The sequence below is a fragment of the Ascaphus truei genome, chromosome 21 (genome assembly GCF_040206685.1).
Source record: "Ascaphus truei isolate aAscTru1 chromosome 21, aAscTru1.hap1, whole genome shotgun sequence".
In the NCBI taxonomy this organism is placed as follows: Eukaryota; Metazoa; Chordata; class Amphibia; order Anura; family Ascaphidae; genus Ascaphus; species Ascaphus truei.
Window position 1 is genome coordinate 2274895 of NC_134503.1, and position 26429 is coordinate 2301323.

Below are 26429 nucleotides of genomic sequence, written 5' to 3' on the forward strand. Positions count from 1 at the left end.
TTGTTGGAACAATGTGGAAGGCAGGCTTCAAAGCGCAGTACCTGGGAGATCATTGGGGAGCCTTCATCCAGCAGTGGCTCAACAAGGTCTGAAGATGAGGATGATCTATATATGTGGGTAATGCGCGGCCGTTTTAAAGGTTTGGGGAGCATCCAATTGCCTACCACTGTTGTATGGTAACAGCATCATAGCCCTCGACATAAAGATAGCATATTTCCGGCTGAAATAGGACAGGTTTTATATGAGCCAGCAAATATATTGGAGAGTAGCGGGGACGCACGAAAAATGTAACCTGTGTTTGTGACACAGATTCGCAGCACCTCTCCCTAACATAAGAATTCGTGCCCCACAAGTATCCCCGGGACTTTTACAGCTACTGTAGTGTGCAATCATTCCTGGGGTTATTCACCAGAGCCAGTGATCTGGGAGAACATTTTCAGCAATGTCCTTATAAGGATAGCCCCCTTTAAGGGGAGATGGATGATGAAGGGGTGGAGAGAACAGATGATGGGGAGGGAGAGAGGAGGGAGAGAGAGAGAGCTACAGTTTGCTGGCCTGAACTGTAGGGGAAGGGATTTTTCTTTGATATACTGTAGCATGGAACATTTTCACACAGGCACACAGCACTGCATCACTACAGACTAGGGGCAGCATTCCTACAGACAGACAGGTTAGCGCCGCACTCATCACACCCAGGTAAGCCCTGCACATCAGGTGGGATTCCCAGAGGAGGCTGGCAGCTGGACGCAGGATAGAGGGACAGTGCTGTTGATGTAGGTGGGCTATTTTAAAGCCTGTCACAAGAAACATCAGGCAGATCAGCTTTTACATTTCCCCATCAACTAGTCCTTGGTGACTCGGCTGGTCTAACCACGTCAGCGCCAAAACGGACAGCGACACACCGCATCGCAATACGTTGCCGACGCCGCTGGTACTGAAGAGGTTAATTTAAGGTAATCCAGGAACTAGAAGCATGTCCTGTTTTTTCCATTATTAATGAATATTTTGTATTTCACAGCCAGCATTGTGTGTGTGGGAAGCTGTCTTGTCGCTGTGTCTAGTTGCGGTGTTGTCTGTGTGCGTGCCAGTGTTTGTGTGTAGCTGTGCCAGCGTACGATGCAAGCTGTTAGACGCTTCCCTAGTTATACCACACAGGCTGTCCGCCTCGCTCAGATGGTGCTCAGCTACTCTCGCCAACCCCCAAGCAGTGTTCTCAGTGCTTTACATAGCACTGCTCACATAGAGGAACGCTGTGTCATGAGGTTCCATATGGATACAGCGTTAGAGGGGAGAACCTGTTCCAAAGAGCTTGCAATCTTTCTTCTTACATGCTGCTGAAAATGTACTCAGCGCTGTACAAAATGACATATATTGAGTGAACAAGATAATACAAGGTTAATACAAGGGTATTTGTTACTGATAAAAGGATAATGCAGTTTGTGCCCCAAAGAGCTTACAATCTAAACCATGACACCTCGCACTGCACAGGGATAGTTACACTGTCAGCATTCTAGCAGCAACGTGTCCAAAATGGATCACACACATACCTGTAGGGAATGTGTGGTTTATACTGTTATACTGAGGGGGACCTTCAATAAGCTACCTTATTTCTACAGGGCTTAACCAGGGCTGGTATACTGTATGTCGGCCAACAAGATATTGGAGATAAAGCACGGTGCTCCTCTAAAAAGCATTTATTTATTATTATTTAAAAATAAAACATAGTTTTTGTTATGTCTTTATGCTACATTTATCTTTGACTTATTTGAGCATTTCAATGAACTATTTGCGAGTTCGCCAGAACATTAAGCAGCTTTTAATAAACTCACATTCCTGAGATCTGGGATGTAAATATCTCCGGCTATTTTAGTGCGGATCTGATTTCCCGGAACCTTTGTGTTATGGATCAACAAGAAACGTCATATAGTGATTCTGAAATAATTAGGAGCAGGGCTGGAATGCTGACAGATATTCTGATTCTAGCACATCTCTTTATTTAACCAATATCTTCCTTTACTGGGGTTTAGAGATAGTCATTTTTCTCTGTTTCAACATTTCTTCCTTCAAAAACACAGCAGGAAATATTACAAACACAGACCTCAGTGTTTGGGTCACCTTTGTGTTCTACTGGCGCCATCCACTAATGGCACCGGTGCTGATTGGACTGCTCGCTGCCATTTTTCTCACCCCGATAGGGGAAACTTTGGTGCAACGATCTTTGTTTTTTGCCATTTACCGCCTTTGGAAAAGAGGGGATCTCTCGTGTATGAGTGATCCGGTTATGCTCTGGGAGATCTCTCGTGTATGAGTGATCCGGTTATGCTCTGGGAGATCTCTCGTGTATGAGTGATCCGGTTATGCTCTGGGAGATCTCTCGTGTATGAGTGATCCGGTTATGCTCTGGGAGATCTCTCGGGTATGAGTGATCCGGTTATGCTCTGGGAGATCTCTCGTGTATGAGTGATCCGGTTATGCTCCGGGAGATCCCTCGTGTATGAGTGATCTGGTTATGCTCTGGGAGATCTCTCGGGTATGAGTGATCCGGTTATGCTCCGGGAGATCTCTCACCGCTCCGCCGATGGTAAACCAAGGAATAATGTTAACTGGTAATTGAAGAATTGGGTTTTCAGTGTGGAAGCGATGCTTCAGCATTTAAGAAGTTGAACAGGAGGGAACAAAATATAGAAAGTGCATTTAGATGGTGAGAACACGGCCTACCTGATCTAAATAGCAAATAGAAATATGATGCGTGCACATGGGAACAGAGGGGCACTGCACTGGGCAGCTCCGTGGCTGATACTATACATCTCGTGCACTGACCCTTTGCAGACGCACTGACCAGAGCGCGCCCTCCTACAGTCTCTGTAAGTTCTCACTACTTACCACTTAGAGTGTAAGCTCTTCAGGGCAGGGACTCCTTTTCCTAGTGTTACTTTGATGTTGAAGAGCTTATTCCCATATTATGTTCTGTGTGTTCCAGCTGTGAAGCGCTGAGTACATGGGCAGCCCACAATAAAGGTATACACACACTGCAAATATTCAACCTTTCCGCAGGTCCAGTTTTCTGTAGAAATGATAAAATTAGAGTTTAATCGCGCTGGTCCAGGGGTCCTCAACTCCAGTCCTCAAGACCCCCCAGCAGGTCAGGTTTGCAGGATATCCCTGCTACAGCACAGGTGGCTCAATCTTCCACCGAGCCACTGATTGAGCCATCTGTGCTGAAGCAGGGATATCCTGCACACCTGACTGGTTGGTGGGCCTTGAGGACTGGAGTTTAGCTCCCCTGGTCTAATTCCTATTTCTGCGCCTTGTGTGAGAAGCAGCAGAACATATTAGGGAGAATTCTTCCCCTCCTACTGACTCGGGGGGGTGAGGCACTGAGGGGCGTGGGCGCCAAAGGCCCAGTTTGTGGCTAGTAAAACTAAGACCCCAATAGAGAGATGGTAAAAAAAAAAATAGGCGTAAAAGACATTTTGTGTGGGGAACATTAATAGAACGACGCAAGAGACAGGAGAGGCGAGTCTATTTAATTTGTTTAAACGAGCTCAGCCTGGGCGTGCACACGGTAAATACGACTGGTTTTGTTTTAGCGTCTAATTAAGAGTGGGAATAACGGCTGTTTTTAATTTAAGATCTCTTCTTAATTATGCGCCTGTAGGAAGCAGCCGCCAATCAGGCTGCACTATAAGAGCCCAGCGTTTGCACATAGATTTTCTGGAGCCGTGGCTGTTTGTTGCACTGTTTATTGTGCTGGTGTGTGCGCATGTATACATATACATATATATATATATATATATATATATATATATATAAAGGCAATAAAGCAGCGCCTAGTGAGGGTATTGATACAAGTGAGAATATAAAAATTAAAATATATATGTATTAGTGATTAGTAAATGTACTAAATATATGATATAGTCAATAATAAATGTACTAAATATATAATATATGATGAATATAACAGATATACTAACTAAGTGCCTGCGCAAACAATTCACACAAGTGAAAAAATGAATAAAAGAACAACCAGTGAATAACCTGTAAATTACATACAGTATACTGTGATAAACAGGAATATTAAACAAAAAGCAATAAAGAGGGTAAAAACCAGTCCTCAGGGCAATAGTCCAATAATCTAAATAGATGCTGGTGCAAGGGGTCTCCGGTTGCTCTCAAGAGGATTAACCACATCCGTAAGGAATCTGCAGAAAGGAGAGAGGAGAGAGCGCACGCCCCATAGTATAAAACCGTAAATTTACTGAGGGGAAGGGGGAAAAGGGGGGGAAAAATGCACTCACAAGGGTACAAGGTTTAAAAGCATTTCGTGATCATAATCACCACCATCCGGTAACTGCAATAGATTCTTTGGAAGACCCTCGATCTCGAAGATGGAGGAACCACAAACTAACAAGATGTCCAGGGTAAGTGGATAGTTCGGCAACAAGTTCCAGAGATCCAAAGAATAACACCTTGCTGGCAGGCCTCTGTGGCGTCTGGCGCTCGAGTCGGTCTGCTCCTGCGCTCCGTGATGACGTAATGTCTATACGCCTTACGTGATGACGCTCCCTGACGCGTTTCGTCACACACGGGTGACTTTTTCAAAGGGGACTTTTTATGGTTCCTCCATCTTCGAGATCGAGGGTCTTCTAAAGAATCTATTGCAGTTACCGGATGGTGGTGATTATGATCACGAAATGCTTTTAAACCTTGTACCCTTGTGAGTGCATTTTTTCCCCCCTTTTCCCCCTTCCCCTCAGTAAATTTACGGTTTTATACTATGGGGCGTGCGCTCTCTCCTCTCTCTTTTCTGTATATATATATATATATATATATATATATATATATATAATCAAAAAATAAATAGATGATACCGTTCTGTGGCTAACGAAATGCTTTTATTTGTGCGAGCTTTCGAGATACACTGATCTCTTCTTCCGGCGATGTTACAATAAATGAAGCAAGGATAACTTAAAAACAGTGTCTCTTGGAATGTTATCTGTGCTTGTCCTTCCCCCGGTGTGGATGTGTTTTATGGCTAGAGGTGTTATATATATATTTATATATATATATATTTATATATATATATATATATTATAAAGCGTGCACTTGCCTAGACACGCTGTATTATAGTGCTGGGTGCCTACTGCCTTTCTATTGTATACACACACACACACACACACACACACACACGAAGAAAAACATACAGCGTACCAGAGGTGAATATCCAATTAAGTGTATTAAAACACACCCAACGTGTATCAGTAACTTACATGTAAGATATAAAAAATGTGCTCAGCTGGAAATCCAGGAAAGAATGAGACCGTAGATAAAATACAGACAGGACCACAACTCCAAAAGGAGAGCAGACCGCGTCATGGCGTGTGACGCACGAACAGGACGACGTATAGCGTGATGACCTGAGATATGTTAAGGCTAAGGTATTGTTGCTAGCCTTAGCATATCTCACGTCATCACGTCTCATGTATATGTATGTGCTGTCCTGTAGGACACATGCCCTCCCTGTGGGAGTAGAAATATGATGTTCGGAAGGCAGCATTTCCTGCCCAAAAGCCCAGAAACAGAACTGCCCGTCAGCTCTTGCACACGGCGACACACAGGGTTCTCTGCCTGTGTATATCACTTTATAGGGTTGGTGGATAATGCAATAACAGGGTGCATACAAGAATTGTGCCAGTGAGGAATCCTGGAACGCACTTCAGGAACGCACATCTGGAACCCACATCTGGAACCCACATCTGGAACGCACATCCCCTCAACATCGGCCATTCTCTCTCCACCTTCAAGGCACGGCTTAAAACTCACCTCTTTATCGAAGCATTTCAGTAGCATCAAAGTACTCGCCCCTTGCAGACGCACTTACCAGAACACCCTCCTACTGTCGCTCTAAATTCTCCGTACATACCACTTCGATTGTAAGCTCTTCGGGGCAGGGACTCCTTTTCCTGTTTACTTTTCGTTGGTGCGCTTATTCCTTGGGTGGGTGTCACAGGAGACCAGGACTTTTAACCCTTTTATACTGGGATCATTCACTAGGCAATACAAGGTAGTGGAATAAAATGTAGTTTATTCGGGTAAACCCACGTACACACAATGAATACACAACATACAGACGACAACACACTTACTGGGAGTCTGGCAGGAAAATAAGCACTTATTCCCATGACCTGTTATTTATATTATTTGTTATTTATATGATTACAACATGTATTACTACTGTGAAGCGCTATGTATATTTATGGCGCTATATAAATAAAGACAAACTACTACTACTACTATCCAGGTATCTTTGGTTGAAAAATTGGCGGAAACACAGTGAAAAGAAAAAATGTTATTTAGAGAGCCGGTGCACTGATTTTGCACCAGGGAAATGTTGATACCTCTGTGTGTTCCGTCATTCAATGCAATTAGTGAGAGCAGGGCCAATCAGAGAGCTCCGTTACGAAGCGTTCTGACCGCCGCGAGTAACTCGCTGTCTCCCTGTTTCCGCTTCGCGCAGGAGCCCAGTTACACGCAGTTACGACCATGCCTCTCGGGAAGAACGGCAAAAAGAAAATCGAGGACATCACCATGGTGTATAACCTCAAGGAGAAGCTTGGAGCGTGAGTGTCTGATGGAGGGGGGCGGGGGGCACGGGACCGAGGGGCGTTATTCCTAAAGGGCAGGGTACATCCTTCTATAACATACAGGCTCAACATGTCAACAACTTGTTCTTGTCATACAGGGGGCGCGGCAGAGAACGACACGTTGAGGTTATTCTTATTTTATTCACAGATGGTGGCTGAAGTACGTTGAGATTCACTGATATTGCCTCTGGCTCCTGCTTCTCTTTTTTTGTGGAACAGCACAACCCTGTCCCCTCAAACATCAGGTGAAGTAGAATGGAGGGGAGGGACAGGTTTGTGCTGTTCCCCAAAATCAGAAGCCAGGGGGGATCAGCAGTTAATCTTAATGCACCGCACACTTCCAATAAAATAAATCACATCACAATATTTGAGATGTTCTTTTTTTGTAAGAGTACGTTTGGATTTTTAGATGTTTTGAGGCTAAATGTATAAAATGGGTGTATGCTTTTTGTAATGATGTTTTTGTTCTATATTGATCTGTGACTATACACACAGTGCTGTCATAGTACTGTAAAAGAAATGCACGTGCAGTGAATCCATGGCCAGCAGAGACTGCAATCTACGTGTTCAGTATCAGAATGAAATTGGTTGCCTAACTGCAGGTTTATAGATATATTAGAAGGGACAGTCTGTGTGTCCCTTTGCCCAGTGACAGGAGGGGACAGGCTGTGTGTCCCTGTGTCCAGTGACTAGAGGGGACAGGCTGTGTGTCGCTATGTCCAGTGACTGGAGGGGACAGGCTGTGTGTCGCTATGTCCAGTGACAGGAGGGGACATTCTGTGTGTCCCTGTGTCTGTGTGTGTGCACAGTGACAGGAGGGGACAGGCTGTGTGTCCCTGTGTCTGTGTGTGTGCGCAGTGACAGGAGGGGAGACATGGTGTGTCCATGTGTGCGCAGTGACAGGAGGGCAGGCTGCATGTCCCTGTGTCTGTGTGTGTGTGTGCAGTGACTGGAGGGGACAAGCTGTGTGTCCTGTGATTGGAGGGGACAGGCTGTGTGTGCAGTGACTGGAGGGGACAGGGTGCGTCCCTGTGTGTCCAGTGACTGGAGGGGACAGGCTGTGTGTGCAGTGACTTGAGGGGACAGGCTGCGTGTCCAGTGACTGGAGGGGACAGGCTGCGTGTCCAGTGACTGGAAGGGACAGGCTGCGTGTCCAGTGACTGGAGGGGACAGGCTGTGTGTCCCTGTGTGTGTGTGTGTGCGCAGTGACAGGAGGGGAGACACGGTGTGTCCATGTGTGCGCAGTGACAGGAGGGCAGGCTGCATGTCCCTGTGTCTGTGTGTGTGTGTGCAGTGACAGGAGGGCAGACTGCATGTCCCTGTGTCTGTGTGTGTGTGCGCAGTGACAGGAGGGGACAAGCTGCGTGTCCTGTGATTGGAGGGGACAGGCTGTGTGTCCAGTGACTGGAGGGGACAGGCTGCGTGTCCAGTGACTGGAGGGGACAGGCTGTGTGTCCAGTGACTGGAGGGGACAGGCTGCGTGTCCAGTGATTGGAGGGGACAGGCTGTGTGTCCCCGTGTGTCCAGTGATTGGAGGGGACAGGCTGCGTGTCCCTGTGTGTGTGTAGTGACAGGAGGGGACAGGCTGCGTGTCCAGTGATTGTAGGGGACAGGCTGTGTGTCCCCGTGTGCCCAGTGATTGGAGGGGACAGGCTGTGTGTCCCTGTGTGTCCAGTGACTGGAGGGGACAGGCTGTGTGTCCAGTGACTGGAGGGGACAGGCTGCGTGTCCAGTGACTGGAGGGGACAGGCTATGTGTCCAGTGACTGGACGGGACAGGCTGCGTGTCCAGTGACTGGAGGGGACAGGCTGCATGTCCAGTGACTGGAGGGGACAGGCTGGGTGTCCAGTGACTGGAGGGGACAGGCTGGGTGTCCAGTGACTGGAGGGGACAGGCTGCGTGTCCAGTGACTGGAGGGGACAGGCTGCGTGTCCAGTGACTGGAGGGGACAGGCTGCGTGTCCAGTGACTGGAGGGGACAGGCTGCGTGTCCAGTGACTGGAGGGGACCGGCTGTGTGTCCAGTGACTGGAGGGGACAGGCTTTGTGTCCAGTGACAGGAGGGGACATGCTGCGTGTCCAGTGACTGGAGGGGACAGGCTGCGTGTCCAGTGACTGGAGGGGACAGGCTGCGTGTCCAGTGACTGGAGGGGACAGGCTGCGTGTCCAGTGACTGGAGGGGACAGGCTGGGTGTCCAGTGACTGGAGTGGACAGGCTTTGTGTCCAGTGACAGGAGGGGACAGGCTGCGTGTCCAGTGACTGGAGGGGACAGGCTGCGTGTCCAGTGACTGGAGGGGACAGGCTGCGTGTCCAGTGACTGGAGGGGACAGGCTACGTGTCCAGTGAGTGGAGGGGACAGGCTGCGTGTCCAGTGACTGGAGGGGACAGGCTTTGTGTCCAGTGACAGGAGGGGACAGGCTGCGTGTCCAGTGACTGGAGGGGACAGGCTGCGTGTCCAGTGATTGGAGGGGACAGGCTGCGTGTCCCCGTTATGCCTGAATGATTTGTTACACAGTGCATGTACTTTGTTCTTGGTGTAGGAGATTAATACAGACACCAAGGACACATCCGATGCATTGGGAGAGGCTTGCCCAATATCGCACCAAATTGGCACTGTGTCTCCAACCACACTCCCACTTCAGAGGCCGAACCGCCGCTGTATATCCTGAGCCATCCAGACTCTGCACTTTCTTCTGAACAATATGTTGGATTTTCCCCCCCATCCTCCTGCTGTCCTAATTATCTCCGTCTGCCCACGTTGTACCAGGGGAGGGGAGGTAGGCCCAGCCAGCCGTGCCAAGGTGCTGCAGTAGGGCAGTTATTGCACAGAGATACACTGCCAGCCTGAGCCCACGAATCAGCAGGGATCCGTGTCTGGAAGGTGGCATCTCTGCTTCCTCCTCCGAGAGCCCAATTAATTCAATGTCTCTCCTCCTCCGCCTGGTTTCTCTGCTGTCATGTCAGCCTGGCTGGGTGCCGCTGCCGCTGCCCTCCTCTTCCCACGCAGTGCCATCGTTCGTGGGAGACGGCTCCATCCTCCCCCTGCTAACGAGGAGGAGCGCTAGTTAGCGAGTGGTGAAAGCTCTGTGCGTGGGCTGAGGGCCGCACAGTAGCCTAGAAGAGTCACTACGCTCCGTTAGCCTATATGACGGTGACGCAAACCCGAAATTGACATGAATAAGGGTGGCCATTTTAAATGATCCCTGCATTATATTCATTCCCTAGTCACCAAGTTCCTTTACGGTAATTGCCAGGAAGTAAGACATTCACGTCATGCCTTAACCCTGGCATTACGCCCAACCAGACCGGGAAACCCAGCCCAGCTGGAGAGGATGAATGAAAGATAATACCTACAATGAAGCATTCATCCCAGAATACCAGGGCAGTAATACTAATGTCAGGGACCCCTCCGGGACCCGCCTCCAAGCTCCGATCCCAAAACCTACAAGTTATAAAAGTCCCCAGATTCAGACGCACGAGGCGGGCGAGCCGTGCCCCTTTGGTACTGGGCGCCAGGGAAGGGAACGCCCTCCCCATACCCATCAGAAGCCTCAGAGACCGCCCCGCTGTCAGAAAACAGCTCAAGGCTCGGCTCTTAGAAATCCCCTTTCCGAAACCCGATTCATTCTTCGCTCCACCTTTGGAGTTATTAAAAAGCGCACCGGAGCAGGGTTACCTTTGTGTACGCGCCATACAAGACATGGAGATAGATAGATAAGATAGATAGGATAGATAAGATAGATAAGATAGATAAGATGGATAAGATGGATAAGATAGATAAGATAGGATAGATAAGATAGGATAGATAGGATAGATAAGATAGATAGGATAGGATAGATAGGATAGATAGATAGATAGATAGATAGGATAGATAAGACAGATAAGATAGATAGGATAGATAGGATAGATAGGATAGATAAGATAGATAGGATAGATAGGACAGATAAGACAGATAAGATAGATAGGATAGCTAGGATAGATAAGATAGATAGGATAGATAGGATAGATAGGACAGATAAGACAGATAGGATAGATAGATAGATAGATAGGATAGATAAGATAGATAAGATAGGATAGATAGGATAGATAGGATAGATAGGATAGATAGGATAGATAGGATAGATAGGATAGATAGGATAGATAGGATAGATAGGATAGATAGGATAGATAGGATAGATAGGATAGATAGGATAGATAGGATAGATAGGATAGATAGGATAGATAGGATAGATAAGATAGGATAGATAGGATAGATAGGATAGATAGGATAGATAGGATAGATAAGATAGGATAGATAGGATAGATAGATAGATAGATAGATAGATAGATAGATAGATAGATAGATAGATAGAATAGATAGGATAGAATAGATAGGATAGATAGGATAGATAAGATAGATAAGATAGATAAGATAGGATAGATAGGATAGATAGGATAGGATAGATAGGATAGATAAGATAGGATAGATAGGATAGATAGGATAGATAAAATAGGATAGATAGATAGATAGATAGATAGATAGGATAGATAGGATAGGATAGATAGGATAGATAAGATAGGATAGATAAGATAGATAAGATAGGATAGATAGATAGATGTAGGATTTGAATGCCCAGGGTAAAGGTGAGCTCCCATGTGTTTGAAGACGGAGAACATGATGCTAGCGAGCTCTTGTATGACCATTATTTTTGCTTAGTGGAAAATACCGTGTTCCTGTTCTAGGTAATGTCCCATTATTTGACGTGATGTAATGAAGCTTAGTGAATCCAGCCCGGCGAGTGGAAGGATTGCCCCTACAGAGAGGCGTTGCACGTTAAAGGGGGGAGCATGAAACCTTATTCTGCAGTCGCATTGAAGTCAATGGGTTTTTCAGGATAAGGGCCAAACAAGCACAGAGCCGCAGACACGTCACAAACAGACATGTCCCGAGTGCCGATAGCAGCAGGAAATCGCAGGAGTCTGTATAACAAGCAGTGACTGTTTATAGGGCGAACACACAACAAAAAGGGTTTGAAATGTGAAACTTTAAAAGGAAATTAAAGACAAAAGGAGTACACCAGGGGTGACCAACTCCAGTCCTCAGGGACCACCACCAGGCCAGGTATTAGGTCTATCCCTGCTTCAGCACAGGGGGTGATGGAGGGAGAGAGGAAGGTTTGATATGCAGTGATGCTGGTTTCTGTCTTCTGATCTCAGGGGGGCTTTCTCTGAGGTGGTCTTGGCTCAGGAGAAGGACTCGGAGCGACTGGTGGCCCTGAAGTGCATCCCCAAGAAGGCGCTCAGGGGCAAGCAGGCTGTGGTGGAGAATGAGATCGCAGTGCTGAAGAAGTAAGGAGCCTGGGGAGGGGGTCACAGGCCGGGAGGAGGGAGGGGTCACAGGACGGGAGGGGTCCCACTGCTGGACACTATTACATTATCCGATGAGCGAGTAACCCCTTCAACCCCACAAGAGGCTGCGATGCAACACAGAGCAATGTATTGCATGTCTGCACTGAAGAGGTTAAGGAGAGGAGGGGGGGAGGGGGGGGGGGGGGTATTAAAACATTGCACCACCAATGTGTAAATATTATCATCCCCTTTTTATATGGGTCCCCGATATCTTCCCCATTATATCGCCGTTACCTGCCCCGACGTGCAGCTGCCAAATAGGATGCTACTAGCTGTTCCACTTTCCTTTTACACAAACTCAGGCGGATGTTATAGACACTCTCTCCCTTTCTGTTTAATGGGCAGTCCAAAGAACTTTTCCTGATAAATCCCTTCACATTGCGTTGTTTGCCCCCTCTAGCCTTGAAGGGGTTAAACCACTGCTGCTGACTTGTCACATGTCTCTAAAGTAGGACAGCCAGTATTAGTCCTTAACCGGATTTCCCTAGAATGGTTGTGACTCGTCACCCCTTCAGTGTTCCCTGTATATAGAGCTCAGCATACTGAGCGAGGCACCTGTAGCAGGGAGACCCTTTCCTGGTCTCATTATAGTTGGCTGTGGTTAGCCAGCCATTGTATGCTAGGGCCGCGCGTGCGCCCACTATATTACGGGCCTAACGCAGTGCCGCGATTGTAGTGAGCGAAACGGCGCATGCGATTTTGCATGCTGCGCAAACAAAGTGCAGCGGCTCTAATGGGCCGGCCATAGTGCGCGCTGAAAAACAATCGCGCGGCAATTTTTTTTAAATACAAATGATTTAGTTTTTTGCGTCATGTGACCAGTTCAGCCAATGAGGGCGCACCGGCCTAGTGAGGCGTCTGCCACGTCTCCCCATCGCCTCAATCCTAAAAGCACACATCATTTACTAAATATATGCATTTTGTTCCACAAAATTGATGAAAAGATTATATATTTATTTCAGTTGCAATCGGGTCCAAATAAAATGATATATATATGTATATTGTCCCTTGTAGAAACTACATACATACTACAAACACCTGATAATTACCATGAGAGCATAGAGAAAAACGAACAAAATCACATATATAAGTAAAAAAAAGAAATAATAGGAATAACATTAACTAAAAAACGCCTCGGATATGTACCTGTGTTACTCCATGCGCTTTTTAAATCGGGATTACACGTTTGTAGGGAATGTATAATACTGCCGAGTATCGCTATACACTTGCAGTCTCATCCAATTCCTTCTCCGCAGAGAAAATCACATTTAAACTACCGTGTTGTATTCCCTGAAGTCCCACGGTGATTGTGATCCGTGTGTGGCCTCTCTGACAGTAATAATGGGTCGGGCGGCTCTGCCACAGCAGGGACTTGTGTCCGGCTGCTCGCAGGCTGCGAGGGGCACTGCAGACAAGCAGCTTAAACAGCTGTAATTATGTTCTCCATGGAGATGAAGCTTATAGGTCAGAGCACTCCCGAGTTACACTGTATATTGAGGCGTGCGAAAGTTCCTATTGGTTTATGGGCTCCAAAAAAGCAAATACAATTTCTGTGACAAAACAGTGACAAAAGACAAAGAAGTTTCACTTACAATGCGCGTACTCGGGGCACACTCCCTTTGCTATTTGTGTAAATATGTCGCTCAGCATCCCGCGCATCGGAAGGGACAAACAATTACTGTGTTACCAAAACCTACAAAAGTAAATGTAATATTAAAATGAATGGATGCGCAAACACTGGGCATTTCTACACCGTCACCTCTGTATAACACAACGCCACTATAATGCGTTCTGGCATTTCTACACCGTCACCTCTCTATATAACACAACGCCACTATAATGCGTTCAGCCATTTCTTCACGTCACCTCTGTATATAACACAACGCCACTATAATGCGTTCAGCCATTTCTTCACGTCACCTCTGTATATAACACAACGCCACTTTAATGCGTTCAGGCATTTCTACACCGTCACCTCTGTATATAACATAACGCCACTATAATGCGTTCAGCCATTTCTACACCGTCACCTCTGTATATAACACAACGCCACTATAATGCGTTCAGCCATTTCTACACCGTCACCTCTGTATATAACACAACGCCACAATAATGCGTTCAGCCATTTCTACACCGTCACCTCTGTATATAACACAACGCCACTTTAATGCGCTCATCCATTTCTACACCGTCACCTCTGTATAACACAACGCCACTATAATGCGCTCATCCATTTCTACACCGTCACCTCTGTATAACACAACGCCACTATAATGCGTTCAGCCATTTCTACACCGTCACCTCTGTATAACACAACGCCACTATAATGCGTTCAGCCATTTCTACACCGTCACCTCTGTATATAACACAACGCCACAATAATGCGTTCAGCCATTTCTTCACGTCACCTCTGTATATAACACAACGCCACTTTAATGCGCTCATCCATTTCTACACCGTCACCTCTGTATAACACAACGCCACTATAATGCGTTCTGGCATTTCTACACCGTCACCTCTGTATAACACAACACCACTATAGTGCTCTCCAAGCATGAGCGCCGGGTGTTTGCACTATTTCGCAAGTGCGCAGGGGGGGGGGGGCACGCACGTGTGCGAGGGGATGGGGGGGCACGCACGAGCGCACCGCGTGAGCGGGGACTTGCAGATATACATTTATGTAATTAAAAGTGGCAAGCACCGCGCGCTCAGCGCAGTCAGCACCAGCAGGGGCTCACTTGTTGCCAGTATTCCCAGCAGCAGTTTGAGCTGCAAACTGTAATAACAGATAATGTTACCTTAGTAATATAAGAATACATTGTAGCTGCTGCGTTACACTGACTGAAGGACTGATTGAAACTGAAAGGCAGCCATTTAGTGAACCCTGGGAAGCAGGATCTTTGCTGATCGATTATGGGAGAACTAATTGATTGGCAATTTAGGTAATTAATTTTCAATAAAGGTAATCACAGGCTGCATATATTAACAAACAAAAAGATTTTTTATTTTTGAAAGTGCGGATTGGATTGTCTCTTTAATTTCGTTCTGGAAGCAGAGGTTTAAACTGATGTCCCTTTCCTATAGCTGCAATGTTTCTGTGTATGCAAAACAGAAACAATGTTTCCCTCCTTTTATAATCCCAAAACAGAACATGTTGCAGTGTATAGTGGTAGCAAAACTCTGTATATCTCCATCTCCTTGGAGGAAAAAAAAATGTAATAATTTAGAGCCCCGACATGCTGGATCGCAAGCGCTTATCTGATCAAAAGCAATCCTTTTGGCATGGTTATATCTTCGCCCAAAAGCAGAACTCCCGCCGTTACCGTGGCAACCTCACAACTTTTCTCTCTAAACTGAAATGATTCAAACGCAGTGTCCATCTTACACACGCCGCCCACTGTATAATTGCCTGTGCGTTGCTGCAGAGAGCAGGGAATAAAGATATATATTATCAGTGGTTCAAGTGTCTTAAGAAAAAAGCCGTGGCCCCGTGTCTCGCCGCACGCAGTCCCAGCCACCATGGTTACAAAACTCGCCGAGGACATCGTTTTCAGGGCAGAGGAATACTATGGGTGGGGGGCTTTTTATTTCCATAAAGGAATATACAGTGGTGTGAAAAAGAAAGTACACCCGCTTTGAATTCCATGGTTGTACATATCAGGGCATCATAACAATCGTCTGTTCCTTAGCAGGTCTAAAAATTAGGCAAATACGACCTCAGATGAACAACACACGACATATTACACCGTGTCATGATTTATTTAACAAAAATAAAGCCAAAATGGAAAAGCGATGTGTGAAAAACGAAGTACACCCTTACTGCTTCCATCGGAATTAAGATGCTAAGTAGCAGACAGGTGCTGCTCATCAAATGCCCTTGATTAATTGATCATCATACAGGACTGGTTTTAATTGATCATCAGCAAGTGTGACCACCTCTATAAAAGCTGAAGTTTTAGCAGTTTGCTGGTCTGGAGCATTCAGGTGTGTGTTAACACAATGCCAAGGAGGAAAGACATCAGCAATGATCTTAGAGAAGCAATTGTTGCTGCCCATCAATCTGGGAAGGGTTATAAGGCCATTTCCAAGCAATTTAAAGTCCATCATTCTACAGTGAGAAAGATTATTCAAAAGTGGAAAACATTCAAGACAATTGCCAATCTTCTCAGGAGTGGACGTCCCAGCAAATTCACCCCAAGGTCAGACCGTGCAATGCTCAGAGAAATTGCAAAAAAAAAACAGAATTACATCTCAGACTCTACAGGCCTCAGTTAGTGTCATGGTAGACCAAGCTTATTAACCTCTTAATTACCGGGATCATTAATTGAGAAAAGCAGAGAGATAAAATAAATTGCATGTATTCACATAAGGAACGTACACAACTATGTTACACAAATTACAGGAAAAGACACACTTACTTTGGAAACTGGTATAACAAAACTAATCTTTCTTAGTTGCAAACACACAGCAAAATAATCCCAGCCATTTTTCATTCCCTTAGCCTCTTGCTGTTGGATTCTGTTCACTTATCCTCTGAGAAATTTAGACGATTTACTCAGAGCTGGAACTGATGGAACTCTTAGATGGAACTGACTTCCCCACTGACTGCACAAACTTTTAAAAACTTCACAGGTCCTATTTCCATAATGTACAGCCAATCTCTGACGTGGACATTTTTATCCCTGGCCACTCACACGCTTTGCCAGGTGGATAACTCCTGGCAATCCTGGCTTCAGGAAAGTGACAGAGCATGTGCACGAATCACCATTTTGCACACTCACCATTCGAAATCCCCCCACCTGTCACAGGACATATGGCTTCCTGCTTTCTTAATGAATGCAGATCAGTCTGCCTCACTCCTGCCTGTGAACAAACGGTTTAACACATCTAGGGCACAGCCTTTCCTGCTAACACAACAGTTCGCACCTCTGGGACAAATGTCTCTTTCATCTATTAGCCATAAGCCCCCCACTGAGTTTTTGCAGACTAAAGATCCTGTCTAATTTAATACTTAAAGGTTAACCATATCTTAAAACACTGTTGCTTAAAACTATACTGGTTTCAATAGCCTATACTTTTCTACAATTCTGTATTAACATGCACTAAGTCTGTTGGGGTGAGAGAGAGAGCGAGAGAGAGAGAGAGAGAGAGAGAGTGAAAACCTTAACTGTTGATACACTTTAAAACCTAACTTACACAGTTTTAGTCTAACATGAATTAAACATTTCCCTTACCCCCCAAATAAACTCTCAGCTTTTATCACCTAGCTGGCGTTATTCCCTGAACCCCTAAACTAGGTTCAGAATACCTGGGCATGTATGTGGGTACCTCTGCAATACTAAGGACTCTGTGTATACCTGCAGATATCTTTTAACCCCTTCGTACCCATTTACCTTGTCTGGAAGATGCTGCAGCAGGGACTCTGGCGGTGTCGTAAGAACGTTTCCAGGGTCTGAGGTTGGCGGAATAATGCGCTTAGCTGTATCCGAAGATATCACTCAATCTCCGGATACAACTTTTGGGGTATCCCCTAACTCCGGAACCCCGCTACATAACCACATTCTGCAAAGACTTTCTCCGCCAAACCCACCCTGAAACTTACAGCCCAGAAATCTCCCGATCCCAGCACCCCAGGAAAGGCAAAAAGTGACCGAAATCTTTAATGTCGCAGAATTAGTATACAGTTGCAGTAATACATTCTCGACATCTGGGTCCCAGAGCTGACACTCTAAGACCCCAACACATGGGTCAGGGTTAACCAAGTGGGCTTGACCTATATTATAAGCCTGGTTAACCCCTTCCCCGCCACACCTCCCCACTTCAATAGGAGGGCTTTGTGGCAACCACCTCTCCTGGTGGTCCCACACACCCGGAGACTTTTGAGGTTTCTGGCTCACGAGGGATATCCTTGTCATGCTGGCTGCCTTTCTGGTGTTGAATAGCAAAGTCAAAGTCCTGCAATGCCAGAGTCCAGCGCAGCAACTGGCCATTCTCCCCCAGGCCCCCTTGCTCACTAGTGGCATACTGCTGCGGCCGAGTTTATTCGAGCATTTGCCCGTTCTCGGCCGCAGCAGTAACCTGGCGCGCGCCGGAGGGTGCCGGGCCCGCGCCGAAGCAGCGGAAGAGCGCCCTCCGATCGGGGCGCTCTCCCTCCCGCTGCCGGGTCCGCCGGGTCCCCCGGCACCCCCTGCCGCCGTCCCCCACATCGCGGGACACCAGGGCTCCCTCGGGGAGCCCTGGACGCGCGTGCAGGGGGCGCTGGCACCCGATGACGCGTGACCGCGCATCGGTGACGCGCGGCACACCGAGGGAGTGGGGCTAGCAAGCCGGGGCATCCCCCGGCTTGCGGAACTAGCCCTGCTCGAAAAAATCGTGTCGGTAGTGTATGCCACTTCTCTGGGCAGCAGTTTTCTGCTCAGATGCACAATGGGCGGTTCACCCCCCTCCTCGGCCCCCTGGCTGAGTCCACAGGCAGGAGACCAGACTACCAGACCTGAGAGTCGCTGTTGGGTCACGTCAGTCAAGGGTTGGGTCACAGCGCTGTACTGGGGAACAGCCTTCCTGTAGTAACCTGCAGTGTCTAACGAAACCTTACCCCATTCTGGTTCTGGCTTTAGGTGCCCTCCACCCACTCAGTAGCCAAAGTACAGTACCTCTGCCATACCCACCACCCAGTTTGTAGGCTTCAGCGTCAGCCCTGCCTCCCTGATCCTCTGCAGCACAGCGGCTACAGAAACTAAATGTAAGACTTACTAACCACAGCCATGGTGTCCAAGTATGCCCTTGCAAACCTGTGCATCCCTTCCAGTACCCTCTCTACACTCTCTGTTGCTACCTGATAGGCATACCTATGCAGAGATCTCCAATCACCAGTCTCCACTGGATGATCTGGGCTATGTGTTCTGCCCAGCTCACCTGGGAACAGAACCCTATGCTGTTCTAGCATAACCCTTGCTTGCACACGCTGCTGTGCACTGCACTGGGACCCTATCCCTACCTGCTCCACTGTGCCCCCCTGCCTAGATTCCCCTAGGAGGTTAGGCAGAGCATCGCTCGCCGGGTCCCCCATCAGTGTGCTACAAACAGCCAGCACTGATGCCACACTCTGCTTGAAATACTCCTTACCCATGTTAACATGATAAGCCCTATTTCTCTCTGTCTCTCCATCTTCCTGTACAGTGTACACCATAGGTGTACTCATTCATTGTCCTGAAAACCTGCTGGTTAGGTAGGCTAAAGCCTGCTATAGAAATCACAGGATGAAAAGTATATTAAAACTCATTAAAAAAATGCAGTAAGTATCTAATATTACAGAGCTGATTTATTAAAAAACACACGTAGGATATTGCATGCATTGCTTCTTTAATTCACACCTCTGCTGGAGCAACCCCCTAACAATCTCAATTTCCTTTGGTTTAAGGATTAACCACAAAAACATTGTTGCCCTGGAAGATATTCACGAGAGTCCCACTCACCTGTACCTGGCGATGGAGCTGTAAGTCACACGTGTTTGTTCATATGAGCAATCCGACCGGGTGCACCAACTCACCGCCGCGTGGCTCCACCTCACACATAGATGTCCATCCAGGCCAGGGGGGCTATGTGTCAAGGCAATTTGGGAGCAAAACCAGGGCATTTTCCCCCTGCACCCATATATGAAAGCATTTTGACCCATAAATCCCCAGCTTGCACCTTGGGGAGAGTCAGTAGGAGGAGTTGGGGAGGAGTTACATGGGGCACAGATTATAATGAGATGTATCACATTCTGCGTCTCTGTCCCAGCATGCACCTTGGGGAGAGTCAGTAGGAGGAGTTGGGGGAGTTACATGGGGCACAGATTATAATGAGATGTATCACATTCTGCGTCTCTGTCCCAGCATGCACCTTGGGGAGAGTCAGTAGGAGGAGTTGGGGGAGTTACATGGTGCACAGATTATAATGAGATGTATCACATTCTGCGTCTGTCCCAGCTTGCACCTTGGGGAGAGTCAGTAGGAGGAGATGGGGGGTTACATGGTGCACAGATTATAATGAGATGTATCACATTCTGCGTCTCTGTCCCAGCTTGCACCTTGGGGAGAGTCAGTAGGAGGAGTTGGGGGAGTTACACGGTGCACAGATTATAATGAGATGTATCACATTCTGCGTCTCTGCCCCAGCATGCACCTTGGGGAGAGTCAGTAGGAGGAGTTGGGGGAGAGTTACATGGTGCACAGATTATAATGAGATGTATCACATTCTGCATCTCTGCCCTGGCTTGCACCTTGGGGAGAGTCAGTAGGAGGAGTTGGGGGGAGTTACATGGTGCACAGATTATAATGAGATGTATCACATTCTGTGTCTCTGACCCAGCTTGCACCTTGGGGAGAGTCAGTAGGAGGAGTTGGGGGAGAGTTACATGGTGCACAGATTATAATGAGATGTATCACATTCTGCATCTCTGCCCTGGCTTGCACCTTGGGGAGAGTCAGTAGGAGGAGTTGGGGGAGTTACACGGTGCACAGATTATAATGAGATGTATCACATTCTGTGTCTCTGACCCAGCTTGCACCTTGGGGAGAGTCAGTAGGAGGAGTTGGGGGGAGTTACATGGGGCACAGATTATAATGAGATGTATTACATTCTGCGTCTCTGTCCCAGCATGCACCTTGGGGAGAGTCAGTAGGAGGAGTTGGGGGGAGTTACATGGTGCACAGATTATAATGAGATGTATCACATTCTGCGTCTCTGCCCCAGCATGCACCTTGGGGAAGAGTCAGTAGGAGTAGTTGGGAGAGTTACATGGTGCACAGATTATAATGATGTATCACATTCTGCGTCTCTGCCCCAGCATGCACCTTGGGGAAGAGTCAGTAGGAGTAGTTGGGAGAGTTACATGGTGCACAGATTATAATGAGATGTATCACATTCCGGTCAGCAACCGGATACGAATTTAGGCTGGTCTTTCGTTGGGCCTTATAATAGCAAAGTTGCTTACAGTCCAGCAAAGACAAATACCATTTGTGAGCACATTCACGTCTCAGACAGGGCCACACACCTGCCCTTCCCCGTTATATCTTAACATACAATGCTTCCACTGCACCCAGGGATTCTGGGTAATGACATGCAAATGAGCACTCACAGGGAGTCACATTTTGCTCCGTATCCACTTTACCATGGACCCCTATAAGCTTACACCTGTCGTATTACACAGCTTTCCCTAGAAAAACCTACATGGGTTTATTCATACACAGAAAGGATACATATACTGACATATTCAAGTGCACAAACCCACCCAGGGTTTATTCACTCAATACCTAACTCACTCACACTCAATCACATGCTTTTTCTAATGCCGCACTCACATAAAGCCCTTCCCTGCGTTACAATGAATTGCGCCCCCCTCTGGCGGGGAAGGGGCTTGGCTCTCAGGAGAGGGTCAGCACATCTCTGTATTTCACAGCGTCACAGGTGGTGAGCTTTTTGATCGCATCATTGAGCGCGGATATTACACGGAGAAGGACGCCAGCCAGCTGATCCGACAGGTGCTGGACGCGGTCCAATACCTGCACAACATGGGAATAGTGCACCGTGACCTGAAGGTACTGGGGACACGTATATAGGAAGTTGGGAAGAGGACAGGTGGCAAGTCCTGTATTGATAGCAAGGGACAGGTATCTGCGGGTTTACTGTGAATCAATGCTTTAGAGAAAGGCTTATTATGGGTCGAGGGGTGACAGTCCTTCATGCCATTTATCACACCGGCATTATCAGAAAGGCTGCAGTGTATTGAGATTTCTTATTAAATCCTTCCGGGTTTATGCGTCCCCTATTTTTAAAAATGGCAGCCGGCGAGGAAGATGACAGGTTTGGGCTGCACTGGGGTTCTCACTGCAAATGTTGGCAATCAACCGAGACAGGAAAATTCAGAGAGCCGGGGGTCTGTCAAATATTGATGGTGAAGACAGAGGCAGGAGATGTTATTACTATTACGTAACGTACGTTATTGCCATGTCTTCTCCCCTTGCTGGCATCATGTCCTCCTCCTGACAGCCGGAGAACCTCCTCTATGCCACCCCTTTTGAGGATTCCAAGATCATGATCAGTGACTTCGGCCTGTCCAAGATTGAGGACGGTGGAATGATGGCCACGGCTTGTGGAACTCCAGGCTACGTGGGTAAGCTTCCTGCTGTCTCTGTATAGGGCCTGCTAAAGGGAAACCCTTTGATCATACTGCATCAGGGTGCCAGCAGAGCGGTGTCTGAGTCAACATGCATGTGCAAGTGTGTACGTGAACTTGGGAGGAGTATACATGATTCTCCAGAGTTGCTCGAGTGTGAATGCCATTGCATAGCTGAGTTCACCATAACATGCCGTAGTTGGGTTTGCACAGCAGACATGAAGACTAGTAACAGAGCTGTGTGTGTGCCTGGAGAACCATTAAAGTGAAGGCAAAGTTTACTCAAGGACAGACGAGTGTGTCTAATCAGTATAGGAATGGCAATGGGCGCTGACCAGTGGGATTCCATAACAGTGCTCCATCACTTGTTCTTCTCCTCTCTAATTCCCTAACCCCTTTCTGCTGCTTCCAGCTCCTGAGCTCCTGGAGCAGAAGCCGTACGGTAAAGCGGTGGACGTGTGGGCTATTGGAGTCATCTCTTATATCCTGTACGTATCTCTCCCTGCCTTCCTCTTCCCATTCTTCGTGAGGTGTAGTAGGGAGCAGCACAGAACTATATGAAATCAATTGGACGGAAAACCATTTACAGAGTAGCAGAACCCATCGGATTGCCTACGATGGCCACTAAGGGCTCTATGTATCAATGGCAAAATGTAGGCGCAGTCGTTACCCTAGCGCACGGTTTCTCAAAGCAAGTTGCGACATCTGTTTGAACCAGTTTAGCATCTGCGAGTGTTTGTTGGATACCTCATGTTAGTGCAATATCACCATGAAGAGACAGAGAGACGCAGATAATGTGCAAACTCCTCTCCCCCCCCCACCCCTCCCGGTTCATCTCGGCCCCTAATGGTTTCCCCATTTTTTGTAGGCTTTGCGGTTACCCCCCTTTTTATGATGAGAACGACTCAGAGCTTTTTAATCAGATCCTGAAGGCGGAATATGAGTTTGACTCTCCTTACTGGGATGATATATCTGAATCAGGTATGTACCCCTGACAATAAAGCACCTAGAACCCCTTTGAAAGACTCTTAAAGAAGCAATCCACCCTAACTAGCCTCCATTAATTTTAGTTTTTAACGGAATTGGAATGCCACCCAGGAGCCCACTGTGTTGGGAGATACTCACTGGTGAAGTTACTGGTATTGCTTTCTGTTTTTTTAATGGGGATTTAAATGTCTATTACTTAGGAAGCCACCACCGATGATGTTCCAGCTTCCTATTGGCCCGAGATTTGGCAGCCATTTTGTTTCCCCTGAGGGAGATGTAAACCCGGTAACTCCTTGGGAACCAGGCAGTCCCCTGAGCTGAAAACAGTGGCGATTCAGGGTGACCCCCAATTGCCATCCTGTAAAAAAAGATGGAGGCTAAAAAAAATGTAGGGGAAACTGTTCCTTTAACCCCTTCACTTACTAAGGGGCAAAACTATGCATTGCAGCCAATACTGGTATGGAACGGGCAAACCCCTTACTGCCCGAAAATGCGTGTCCCTCTTTTCACAAAGGTGGTTAATTACCAGGTTGGTCTTTATTGTCATAGCACCCTGAGGTGGCAGACACCCTTTCATGCATTTCATGGAGATGCTGAATGAAGGGGTGTGGGACCCGTTTGCTGCATTGCAAAACATGCACATCCTGAACTTACATGGACCCTGTGTACATCGCCTGTACATACTGGTGCTTGGGTGTCGCTCGTACATTTTCTCCTACCTGTCAATGTCTTCCCAGCAAAAGATTTTATCCGACACCTACTGGAGAGGGAGCCGGAGAAAAGGCTGTCGTGTGAGCAGGCTCTACAGCATCCTTGGTAAGCTACCCACGCAGAGCGTGGCATCATCTCCCATGGCCTTGCTGTGATTACGTCTACCACAGGGTTAGTAAGTAGGCAGGTAAGGGCAAACAACCCTGTCTAATCTGCAACAATTAGGCTTGTTTACCATCATATGCAATTATCTTCCCACTCTACACAGGCACCAACCCTCTGCCACCTTAACCCTTTCAGTACTGGATAGGCTCGGGACACAGCTCCCTCAGGCACTAAAGGGATTACATTTGGAATAATAATTTTATATTTACTTGGAAAACAACCTATTTCTTAATGTATTATTGTAAAGTGAAAAGCAGGCACCCAGCCCTTCACCGCGAGACCATGCAGATAATGAAACACACTGGACACTGCAAATACATTCTAAATCAGTGGTTTACAACTATTTTTGGAACCCTATGTGAAATTCGGAGGAAGCCCAACCCTCTCTAATAGCACGTCTGAGATCAGATGCATTGTATGGAATCCCAACCTTCTCTAATAGCGCGTCTGAGATCAGATGCATTGTAAGGAACCCCAACCCTCTCTAATAGCGCACCTGAGATCAGATGCATTGTAAGGAACCCCAACCCTCTCTAATAGCGCGTCTGAGATCAGATGCATTGTAAGGAACCCCAACCTTCTCTAATAGCGCATCTGAGATCAGATGCATTGTAAGGAACCCCAACCCTCTCTAATAGCGCGTCTGGGATCAGATACATTGTAAGGAACCCCAACCCTCTCTAATAGCGCGTCTGGGATCAGATGCATTGTAAGGAACCCCAACCCTCTCTAATAGCGTGTCTGTGATCAGATGCATTGTAAGGAACCCCGACCCTCTCTAATAGCGTGTCTGAGATCAGATACATTGTAAGGAACCCCAACCCTCTCTAATAGCGCGTCTGAGATCAGATGCATTGTAAGGAACCCCAACCTTCTCTAATAGCGCGTCTGAGATCAGATGCATTGTAAGGAGCCCCAACTCTCTCTAATAGCGTGTCTGAGATCAGATGCATTGTAAGGAACCCCGACCCTCTCTAATAGCACGTCTGAGATCAGATGCATTGTAAGGAACCCCGACCCTCTCTAATAGCGCGTCTGAGATCAGATGCATTGTAAATAGCCCCAACCCTCTCTAATAGCGTATCTGAGATCAGATGCATTGTAAGGAACCCCAACCCTCTCTGATAGCGCGTCTGAGATCAGGTGCATTGTAAGGAACCCCAACCCTCGCTAATAGCGTGTCTGAGATCAGATGCACTGTAAGGAATCACAACCCTCTCTAATACCGTGTCTGAGATCAGATGCATTGTAAGGAACCCCAACCCTCTCTAATAGCACGTCTGAGATCAGAAGCATTGTAAGGAACCCCAATCCTCTCTAATAGCGCGTCTGAGATCAGATGCATTGTAAGGAACCCCAACCCTCTCTAATAGCGCGTCTGAGATCAGATGCATTGTAAGGAACCCCGACCCTCTCTAATAGCGCGTCTGAGATCAGATGCATTGTATGGAATCCCAACCTTCTCTAATAGCGCGTCTGAGATCAGATGCATTGTAAGGAACCCCAACCCTCTCTAATAGCGCACCTGAGATCAGATGCATTGTAAGGAACCCCAACCCTCTCTAATAGCGCGTCTGAGATCAGATGCATTGTAAGGAACCCCAACCTTCTCTAATAGCGCATCTGAGATCAGATGCATTGTAAGGAACCCCAACCCTCTCTAATAGCGCGTCTGGGATCAGATACATTTTAAGGAACCCCAACCCTCTCTAATAGCGCGTCTGGGATCAGATGCATTGTAAGGAACCCCAACCCTCTCTAATAGCGTGTCTGTGATCAGATGCATTGTAAGGAACCCCGACCCTCTCTAATAGCGTGTCTGAGATCAGATACATTGTAAGGAACCCCAACCCTCTCTAATAGCGCGTCTGAGATCAGATGCATTGTAAGGAACCCCAACCTTCTCTAATAGCGCGTCTGAGATCAGATGCATTGTAAGGAGCCCCAACTCTCTCTAATAGCGTGTCTGAGATCAGATGCATTGTAAGGAACCCCGACCCTCTCTAATAGCACGTCTGAGATCAGATGCATTGTAAGGAACCCCGAACCTCTCTAATAGCGCGTCTGAGATCAGATGCATTGTAAATAGCCCCAACCCTCTCTAATAGCGTATCTGAGATCAGATGCATTGTAAGGAATCACAACCCTCTCTAAAAGCGCGTCTGAGATCAGATGCATTGTAAATAGCCCCAACCCTCTCTAATAGCGTGTCTGAGATCAGATGCATTGTAAGGAACCCCAACCCTCTCTAATAGCGCCTCTGAGATCAGGTGCATTGTAAGGAACCCCAACCCTCGCTAATAGCGTGTCTGAGATCAGATGCACTGTAAGGAATCACAACCCTCTCTAATACCGTGTCTGAGATCAGATGCATTG

The 26429-nt window shown here is 47.2% G+C and overlaps 1 protein-coding gene across 1 annotated transcript in view; it reads left to right on the forward strand.

Annotated features, from left to right (window-relative positions):
• Positions 1-507: 507 nt before the first annotated feature.
• Positions 508-26429, forward strand: part of PNCK (pregnancy up-regulated nonubiquitous CaM kinase) — a 31125-nt gene continuing 5203 nt past the window's right edge. Inside the window, exons 1-9 of the mRNA XM_075578379.1 lie at positions 508-953; positions 6518-6620; positions 11840-11971; positions 19452-19526; positions 21474-21612; positions 22064-22187; positions 22603-22678; positions 23059-23171; positions 23915-23993. Of these exons, the coding sequence (XP_075434494.1) occupies positions 6544-6620; positions 11840-11971; positions 19452-19526; positions 21474-21612; positions 22064-22187; positions 22603-22678; positions 23059-23171; positions 23915-23993 (815 nt within the window). The 5' untranslated portion in view covers positions 508-953; positions 6518-6543. The remainder of the gene's footprint in view (positions 954-6517; positions 6621-11839; positions 11972-19451; positions 19527-21473; positions 21613-22063; positions 22188-22602; positions 22679-23058; positions 23172-23914; positions 23994-26429) is intronic.